This window comes from Heterocephalus glaber, unplaced genomic scaffold, assembly GCF_053883595.1.
Source record: "Heterocephalus glaber isolate CG9 unplaced genomic scaffold, H.glaber_assembly_v1.0 deba00001461, whole genome shotgun sequence".
In the NCBI taxonomy this organism is placed as follows: Eukaryota; Metazoa; Chordata; class Mammalia; order Rodentia; family Bathyergidae; genus Heterocephalus; species Heterocephalus glaber.
Window position 1 is genome coordinate 47,467,836 of NW_028258308.1, and position 10,101 is coordinate 47,477,936.

The following is a 10,101-nucleotide window of genomic DNA, read 5'->3' on the forward strand; positions in this document are numbered from 1 at the left end:
GTTCTTCAAATGCTCTCCAAGGACCGGTGTTTCATAGATGGCCCAGGTTAAATGAAAAAATCATAGTGCTGGGAAATCACCTTGAAACTGAGCATCAGTTTTGAAAAGGGCATCATCATTGAAAAGGGTAAAAAGGAGAGCTATAAGCAAATGAAATCTAGAAGGGCATTTCATGCAAATCAAATGACATAAGCAAACATAGTACTTAAATTAGTAACAAAAGTGGAGATGACTAGTAAGGTCATTATTATGAGTAATTTTTGATAATAGCTGAATTTGATAAGATTTAAAATAAAATACTGATTTTTAGTTATAATATTATATTTGCCCCATTTAATAATTTATGAGGAATTAGCAACCACCACTATGCTGCTGTCCATTCTAGTGTTGTGAGTGAAATAATTTCAAAATACTCTAAAGAAAAGAAGAGAAGTAGGAATCCATGAATTCCCCTCTGTGAGGTACTGAGATGCAAGGTGAGGAATCCAAGGGGGAGGTGAATTAGCACAAGGAAATGAGAGGATTTGCTTGCACTGAGGAGAATGACAGTCATCAGGAGAGATGGAGGGCGACCAGGCCTCTATTGACCCCTGTCTGTGATTTTGGTGAAGGAAACGAAAAATAGCCACAAGTGTGGTTGCATCCGTAACTTACACTGTATCAGTTCTATCAACATAATCAGTTGGTTTCCAGTAAGAGAGTAACATTCTCTGCCAATAGGATTTTCACTTCAGTAGAAAAATCAGGCTAAAAGAAGAAATCATGTGTAATTAAAAAAGGTTACCGGACAAAAAAATCTTGTAAAATATTTTTGTGATATACTGAAAAGCCACGTAAATGTACAACAGTAAACAAATCATTACTCTTATTCATAGAAAGGCAGGAAATTAATAAATGGATTTGTAATGACAAAGTAATTATCTATAGACTATTTAATCATAAAGGTGCTAAGATTTTCAATATTATAATTCCTCAGTGCTATTTTTACCAATGAAAATAAAATAATGCTGAGATTTTATCTTTCTATGTAACTAATTTTGGTACTGAAAAGATCATCTCCAAATAAATGGTTGATATTTTGAAGACTGCAAAACAAGTACAGGTGGGACAAGGAATGTAGCTCAGCAGCACAGCACCTGCCTGGCAAGCACAAGGACCTGAGTTTAATTACCAGTATTTTAAAAAGTACAGATAAAATGAATTTAAAACAATGATTTTAGAATAAGGAGATTTGCACAAAAGCTCTGAGACCAAGTAGAGGCTAGATTTTGAGGGAATGCTGGCACCCCATCAAATGTTAGAATCTATTCCTAACACAAGGCTGCATTTTGAAGGAGAACTTGAAGCTGATTTTATTTTGTTTTGTTTTAAAATAAAACAAGCAGACAGGGAAGTACAAGATGAGGACAGGCTGAACACTGCCATTAGGAAAACAGAATTTTTACACCCAAATGAAATAACTTTTTGCATAGATGACAGTGCAAAGGGGGAAAGGAAGCACTCACACACGTCTTGAAGAGCATGTGAAGTGAGATAATGAGTCAGGGTGACCAGCCTCGTGTCCTTTAGATCAAAGTCATTGTCAGAAGAAGTTCAGGTTCATGCATTAGATCTGTTGAGGAAACTGAGGAGAACATCAGCCACAGAAGAACCACATCACAGTCATTCTCCACCCCAGGACCTAAAGAATGAGGATCAGATGTGGGATTTCCAATACCTGGGATTGTTACAGAAGCTCACGTATAGTAGGTCTGGGATTGCTGTACAAAACTGAAGCAAGTGGTGTCCTGGGAGAATTAGAAAAGTCATTTCAAAAGTACTGAAAAATGAAAGATTGGAGGGGCTTCATTTCACTTTAACTACTATTTTTTTATTTATTGAGTTTATTGGTACAAGTTAGGTATATATTATGATCACATTCATCTTAGGGAATCTGTACCTGTTCATGACATATCTTGGTTCTTATTTTTTCCCACTCCCCTGCCATCTCTTCCAACCCTCAACATTCCCTATTTACAAAGACATTGTTTCTGTTTTTTCTTCTGTTCTAATATTTTTTCTTTCCCTTCTTTTCCATTCTCCCACTCCTCGCTACTTCCCCTTTCCCTTTGAGCCTTTGCTTCCTATTTCACATTATCTATTATACATTTTACTCTTCATTTACACTTCAATTCTCACAGCAGAGAAACATACGGTACTTACATGTGTGTCCCATTTATTTCACTTAAGAGTATGGTCTTGAGATGCATCCATTTAGCTATAGTTGACTCCAGTTTAACTTTCTTTATATCAATTAATTATTCCATTCTATAAAAGATGAAATTAACAGGATACCAGTAGTTTGTGGGAAAAAAAACTGAAATAGAAATATATACATTCACTAGATATCAAAATAATTTATTGTATGCATGTTTTCTATCCTGAGTTCTGGATTAGAGCCCATATTGTAGATCTGATGGCTGCTCTGCATTCTCCTCATAGCATCCTCTGATCACTTTAACCTCTGACTCTACAGAAACCACAGCAGGTGGGAAGACATGGAAAACCTCACTGTCTTCACAGAATTCTGCCTCATGGATGTCAAAATCTCCCAGGAGCTCCAGGTTCTGCAAGGTGTGCTGTTCTTAGTGATTTATCTGGGAGCACTAACAGAGAATCTTGTGAATGTCACTGTCATTGTGACAGACACATGTCTCCACTCACCCATGTACATTTTTATCAGCAATGTGGCCCTCATAGACCTTGGCAGTATCTCAGTTGTTGTTTCTGGAGCTGTAGTGAATTCTATGACAGACAGTAAGACCATATCCCTGACACAGTGTGCTGCACAAATTTTCCTGTTCACACTGTGTGTAGCAGTGGAAATTGTCTTCCTGTTGGTCATGTCCTATGACCGCTACATGGCCATTTCCCACCCTCTGCACTATGGGCTCATTATCACCCCTAGTCTGTGCTCCCAGGCCATGGCTGGCTCCTGGGCCTCTGGTCTAGTCTACTCTGCTATCCACATAGGAGCTCTTTTCAGGCTTCCCTTCACCAAGACCAATGTTATCTACCAATACTTCTGTGAAATTCCTCAAATTCTGAGGATTTCATCTTCAGCTGTTCAGTTTTCTGAATTTGTACTCCTTGCTGTAAGTGTTTGCATTGTCTCAGTGTATTCTGCATTTATGTTTGTGTCATATGTTAAAATAATTTTAACTGTGCTTAAGATGCATTCTGTGGAAGCCCGTAACAAAGCCATGTCCACCTGTTCCCCACAGCTGGCCATTCTCCTTTTGTTTCTCATTTCTGGGTGTGTGACTCTCTTGGGTCCTATTTCAAACGAACCATCATTTAAGAATCTGCTGACTGCCATGTTCTACACCATGGTGCCCCCATTCATGAACCCCATTGTCTACTGTCTATGCAACAGGGAGATCAATGCTGCACTGAGAAGAATGTTCAGTAGTTGACCTGAGTTCCCACTCAAGGGTTTTCTTGACTAAAACAAAAATCTCAACTCTCATTTCAAGATGTTTAATTCACATTTGATGTATATTCTTGAATTAGGATCTACACCTGTGGATTATCTCATTGTAGTTGTCTGTATATTTTTGTTTTCTGTACTTGTTATGATTGAGTACAAGTCTATGTCTCAAATATATTGTGCAGTTCTTGTGTATCTTATACAAGTAACCCGAAATACTACACACATTGTATATATTCGTAAAATGTTTTGCAAATATTTAAGATCATTGGAGAGAAAAATATTCTGACAATGTGAAGAGCAGGGCATATGTTATGTGTTCCCCCTTAACAGACACCTATGCTGTTGAGAGAACTTCAGGTGCTGGATCTGACCAACCTGGAGAAGTGCATTCAGTGGTCCTATGAGAAGACCCTTCTGTCTGAACTGTGCTCTTTGCACTCACTCTTCCACTCAGATTAGAATAAGTAACACTATATTTAGACAGAGGGACAACTCAGGCCTGAAGATAAAATGGGGTGATCAACACTATGATCCTTGCCAGCCCCTTTGCTGCATCTCACAAAATCCTTTCCTCCTTCAGTGAAAATTAAGACACAAAAAAGCTGACTTTCCAAAAGATTGTAATTGGAAATGTTGGTTTCTCCCTGTAATCCAGATGAAAACATGCAGGTCATGCCTGATCCATTGAAACTCTGTGTGCCATGAAGAGCATGAATCAGAGTGATGCATGGAGAAATACAGAAAAATAACTGCTACTGGAATTTCCCTGGAGAGCAACAGATAGTGCCATACAGATTGATTCACTCAAAATGAGTTGTCTTATTTTGCTCACTCTCAAGACACAACCTTAATCCTGGTGGATAAAACACATATTAACAACAATTTTTTGTCTCAGAACTGAATCCCAAAATCTCCTGTTTCATCTAAAGGCCCTATCTAGGAAAACCTCAGCATAGAGGCACTGATGCCCATTTAGTCCCAGTCCAGCCCTGGAGCAACAGGTGCATCAGGCTCCCTGCATCACCATACTAATTCTTCCTGGCCGAAGCAAGTGTGTTTGGCACTATGGACCTCTTGTCATCCAGAGCTCACATCCTGGGGAAGGTCTGGATGGGACTCACCCTCCTCTGATGCCTGAGATACCTCAATTCTCATTTTTTCATCACTAAGGAGGCTACATCTGTTCTCCAGCTTTATCTATGTATAGGTGAGAACAAAAATTGTGAGTGTAAGGTGCAAATCGTGATATGATTTTGGTATTCATTGAAATATTTGCCCCAACAAAGGTAATATGTCCACAGGTCTTTTCAAAATACATGCCTACCTAGGTCACCAGCATAACTGTTTTCAAAGAAAAACAATCACTCTCTGAATCATATCTAAATAATAGTCTTACAAAGGTACAGGGTTAACATTTCTGAAGCTTTGAGTGTGTTTTTATGACACTATTTTGCCATATTGTTTATTTCTATTTAATTTTGTATGTAAAGTTTCTGTCCAGGTTTATTTTTCTGTAGATATTTGAATCAACAAATAGGCTGATTTTTACTTTCCATGGTTAACTGATAAATTTCACTGTGGTTCTCCTTTGTTTTGCTTTACCTAGAACACATTATTTTATAAGAAGACATAAAATTGCATAGTGTTTTTTTGGATATTTTTAGGTAGTACACTATTACCAGTTAGACTTTTTCTATTTTGAAACTCAAGTAATTTTCCTGGGTATTTGTTTATTTAGTTACTGACAACAATTGCATGTATTCATGGGATGCAGGGAGATTCTGTAATATAATTTGTACAAAGTGGATTGTTTAAATATGATGACTTAACTCTATCACTTTTTACACTTATTTTGGGTGTGAAACATTTGAGATCTACTGTTTTTAACATTTGAAAAATACATAATGCATTACTACTATGGTCACACTTGTATGCAAACACGTCCCTCAAGTTTGTTCTTTCTATTTAACTGAAATGTTGTATATGTTGATCAATATTTACCTATGACCCATCAACCCTTCTGCCTTTTTTTTTGAATATATACAAATACTTTTATTTTTGTCTTTAAATATAATACAGATACATATTTGAGTGGGTAGACTGCTCAAGTCCAGTAAAGGAAAGGTTACAAAAGATACATATGAAATAGTCACATAGCATGGTAGAAACAACAACCTTTCTTAGAGAATAACCACATTCCATACAAATGAGAGCGTTGTGAAAAGGGGTTTAAAGCTCAAAATTCTACAACAGTACTGAGGTATAATAATTGAGAATAGGAAGTCTTTCAGGCTCTTCTTTTGTCCCATACTCACTGAAGTCTTATCCTTTTCTTAGGTGGCCCTTTAGGGCTCAGTGTCTGTTGGACATTCTTTGTGGTCTCTTTCTCCTCAGATTTTACAGTTTCTGGTGTTGGTTCTGCCTCTTTCTTTGTTTGATCCACTGGGACAGGCTTTTCTCCAAATTTTTGCTGCACAAATTTAGGTGGAATTTTTTGTCTAAGTTCTACAAGTAAAACATCCATGCACTGTCTCTGAAAAATAGAGCTTGGTTCTTCTTTTCTTTTAGCTTTTGGTTTGACTTTATCTTGCTCTTCATGATCTTTGAAGTGCCACCAATACCCTTTGGAAGGATGCTATCGACAATAAGACATAGCTTCATCAAAAGTTGACTGAATGCCATGCACTGCAGTAAGCACTCTGGAGTTTATAACTGATCCCAAGTCTGGTACCTGATAAATCACCCCAGCAATAATATAGTAATCAGCAAGAGGGATAACTTGAGCAGGGGACTGTCACTGTTGCTTTTGAATGATGAAAAGAATTGGCTCTTTCTGAAAAGTAATCCAGGACACTACCACTGTTTAAAATGGAGATCCAAGAGGTGTCAACCCAAGAGATTCCCAGCAGATTATCTCTGATATCCACTGTAGCCATAATTCTGAAATCGAATTTTTTTTTTTTTTTTTTTTTTTTTTTTTGGTGAGTGCAGAAGGCTTTATTGAGAGTGTGATGAGCTGGGCTCTCTGGGCTTTCTGGGGCCTGGGATGGAAGCTGTGGGGAGATTCTCAGCATGCTGGGGCTGGCTGAGTGGGGCAGGGGCTCTGCAACGAGGCCTTGCTGGGGCAGTGGTTGGGGTGCTCACTCCTTGGAGGCCATGTGGACCATGAGGTGCACCACTCTGTTGCTGTAGCCAAACTCATTGTCGTACCAGGAAATGAGCTTGACAAAGTGGTCATTGAGGGCGATGCCAGCCCCAGCATCAAAGGTGGAAGAGTGGGTGTCACTGTTGAAGTTGCAGGAGACAACCTCATCCTCAATGTAGCCCAGGATACCCTTCAGGGGGCCCTCTGATGCCTGCTTCACCACCTTCTTGATGTCATCATATTTGGCCACTTTCTCCAGGTGGCAGGACAGGTCCACCACCGACATGTTGGGCGTGGGCACATGGAAGGCCTTGCTGCTGAGCTTCCCGTTCAGCTCTGGAATGACCTTGACCACGGCCTTGGCTGCACCGGTGGACATGGGGATGATGTTCTGGGCAGCCCCACGGCCATCACGCCATAGCTTCCCCAAGGGACCATCCACTGTCTTCTGGGTGGTGGTGATGGCATGGATTGTGGTCATGAGCCCCTCCACGATGCCAAAGTTGTCATGGATGACCTTGGTCAGGGGCACCAAGCAGTTGGTGGTGCAGGAAGCATTGCTGACAATCTTGAGGGAGTTGTCGTACTTCTCATGGTTCACGCCCATCACAAACATGGAGGCATAAGCAGATGGGGCAGAGATGATAACCCTTTTGGCTCCACCCTTCAGGTGAGCCCCGGCCTTCTCCACAGTGGTGAACATGCCAGTGGACTCCACCATGTACTCAGTGCCAGCATCACCCCACTTGATGTTGGTGGGATCTTACTCCTAGAAGATGGATATGGCCTTTCCATTGATGACTAGCTTCCCATTCTCAGCCTTCATGGTGCCCTGGAACTTGCTGTGGGTGGAGTCATACTGGAACATGTAGACCATGTAGTTGAGGTCAATGAACAGGTCATTGATGGCCATGATATGCACCTTGTCAGAGTTGAAAGCAGCCCTGGTGACCAGGCGGCCAATGCAGCCAAATCCAAATCCATTCACTCTGACTTTCACCATTGTCTCAGGTCGCAGCTGGTGCTGCACAGGAAGAGATGTGGTCAGGGGAGCGCAGGAGCAGAGAGCCATTTTTTTTTTTGTCAAGTGACACTTTTATTGGCTAATATTTTTGGAGACTATTAAGAGCTACATGTGAACAAAGCAGAAAGCAGAAGCCCAGTACTCAAGGCAGGATCTTGGGAGAAGCAACTGGCTGAGTAGGAGGTCAGCAATGGCTGAAGAATCCCTGAGGATGGTTATATTTAAATGGCTTCATCCTACTTGGACCCCTGAAAAGCTGCCAACATGTCTTCTCCTGGGGAAATTCCTTGGGCCCCTCCACACTGTCATCATGGCTCTCAGTCTCCAGATAGACATCTAGGAGCATGCACAGCCACTGCAGCTGGTTGGTCAAGAGCTGGTGGCTGGGCCGGGGCTGCACAGCTCCTTGTAGCACACATTGACCTCACTCTCCATGGCCTGAATGTTGTCATTGTTGCTGTTGGTCTTCTCTCCTTTCCGATTCAGACAGAGCTGGAAAATGGGTGGTATGGAGGAGTAGCCAGGGTTCACCACCACAGCAGCCTGGAGTTTGGCTGTGCCCCTTTCAATAAGTGCCATGTAGTAGAGATTGGTGTCCCCAGCCAGTCCTGCCTCCACAATGTCCTTGGTGAAATGCAGTTCCATATAATCTTCATGGGCAATTGTCACCCACTTCACTAGGTGACAGACAACCTTGGCAGGGAAGAGGTATTGGCAGTCACTGGTAACTGGCACAATGCTGTGTTCCAGGGATGCAAACTGTTTGTGGAGGGCTAGACGGGACTGCACCCTGGTCTTCAGCAGCTTCATCATTGTCTCCATGTGGCTGGCACTCCGTGAATGGTTAGGAATCACCCAATCACCGTACGCTGGGGTTGCTCTTTAGGGAAGTGGAGGCCTCCCAGCTTCTGTACCCACAAATAGGGATGACCTAGGTCAATTACATAGTCTCTCAAAGTCAAAATGCCAACTTTATCAAACTGATACTGATTGGCTGGATTTGGAGGTTTTTTCCCATGATCCCCAGGATACAAACAGCTCAGCACTGAGTCAGGAGAGAGCAAGTCCCCTGCACTGATGGGGGTGATCAGCTCCGTGGCGACTGTCACTTTGGCTTTCACGGTTACAATGTTGAGGTTCATGAGGTAGTAGAAAGTCAGGTGAAGCATGCTATCATCTTTGCATTTCAGGTCAACCATGACGGACAGAGGGTGTCTCTTCAGCATCTCCTTGTGCTTGTCATCCAATTGAACTCCCAGTGTGGGTCACCCCCATTTTTTAGTCTGCTCCTCCTCAGCATCTGAGTCACTCTCGTCATCTTGGGAGTCATCGTCAGGAGGCTTGAACAGAGCCTTGGCTTCATCTACACTGCCTTCAATGGCCACAGACAAGGTCTTATCACAGGCTTGCCCATAGGTGGTGGCCTGTACAAAGAGCATGTAGAGGGGAGGTGGCAGGTGTCTGGCTGTCGCATATTGCTTGTGAGCCTGATCAAATGGCATGAACAGGTACTCCTGCACTGGGAGGGAAGCCTGCATGATGCTATTAAGCCAAGGCTGAAGGCTGCTCAGGTATTCCTTCTTCACCTCAATCTCTTTAAGGATCTTCTCATTGTTGGACAGGCACTCTCAGTACTTCTCTGCCAGTCTTTTCTGCTACTCCAGCTCCCAGTCCAGACATGCCAGGGTCTGCTGGTGAGGGTCTCCCATGGTGACTTCAGCCTTGCTGATGTCTGGTGGAGCCTCTTTGTAAAACTCCTCTAAACTGACCAGATTGATTTCTTCATGCTTTGACTTAAACTCCAGACATTTGGTGATCTCCTTCTGCAGGTGCATCACATCATACAGCAAGTTCTGTAGCTGCAGGTGATAGGCATCAACTTTTTGCTTAGCCTCATGGGTCTGACCTCTTCCTTTCCTCAACCTGATGTGGGCTAATTGGTTAAGCTTCTTTAGAGTCATGAAAGGCACACAGCTCTGGATCCTCCTTTCTTCAATTTCAGTTGACACATCCTTGCCACCTCTGCTCTTCAGGTCCTGGATCTCAGCCATTACCCTCTGTAGCTCCTGGCATGTATACTTGTACAGCTCATAGTCTCTGCCTGGATCGAACAGGTCCACCTCAGCCTCCTCACTGTAGTATTTACCCTCCTGCCCCATGTCAGATTGATTCCAATTTCCTTCAGCTGGATCCCCATCACTTTGGATCACTTTGGGCTTCGGGTTTTTGCTTGATTCTGATGACATGGTTGTTCCTCACCACTCCTCGAACTAATCCGACCCAGTGAACTACTTCTGGCAGCAGGGCAACCATGAAGCACGTGCCACAGAGAAACAGAAGGAAAAAGTGGCCGGCCGGAAGTGAGGCTCGGCTGTCTGTAGTGAGTTGGAGAGCGCTTTATCCCACAAGAACCACAGGGTAATGTGGGAAACAAGGAAGCAACGGGTTTCCTGGTACCAT

General features: G+C 42.5%; 1 protein-coding gene and 3 pseudogenes across 1 annotated transcript; 1 reads left to right on the forward strand and 3 right to left on the reverse strand.

Annotated features, from left to right (window-relative positions):
- Positions 1–2,537: 2,537 nt before the first annotated feature.
- LOC147826835 (olfactory receptor 14I1-like) lies at positions 2,538–3,931 on the forward strand. Its single transcript, XM_087216979.1, has 2 exons — positions 2,538–3,134; positions 3,803–3,931. The coding sequence occupies exons 1-2, from the start codon at positions 2,538–2,540 to the stop codon at positions 3,929–3,931; spliced, it is 726 nt and encodes a 241-aa protein (XP_087073105.1).
- Positions 3,932–5,736: 1,805 nt separating this feature from the next.
- LOC101703031 (mediator of RNA polymerase II transcription subunit 6 pseudogene) lies at positions 5,737–6,433 on the reverse strand (annotated as a pseudogene).
- A 159-nt stretch (positions 6,434–6,592) lies between these two features.
- LOC101703374 (glyceraldehyde-3-phosphate dehydrogenase pseudogene) lies at positions 6,593–7,620 on the reverse strand (annotated as a pseudogene).
- Positions 7,621–7,688: 68 nt separating this feature from the next.
- Positions 7,689–9,887, reverse strand: LOC101703737 (THO complex subunit 5 pseudogene; annotated as a pseudogene).
- Between the last annotated feature and the right edge of the window lie 214 nt (positions 9,888–10,101).

Bases quoted from the DNA above. Each gene is read 5' to 3' on its own strand.
- LOC147826835 (XM_087216979.1), top strand. From the start codon at position 2,538: ATGGAAAACCTCACTGTCTTCACAGAATTCTGCCTCATGGATGTCAAA. The intron at 3,135-3,802 runs GTAAGTGTTTGC...CCCCCTTAACAG, and splicing joins CTGAATTTGTACTCCTTGCT to ACACCTATGCTGTTGAGAGA.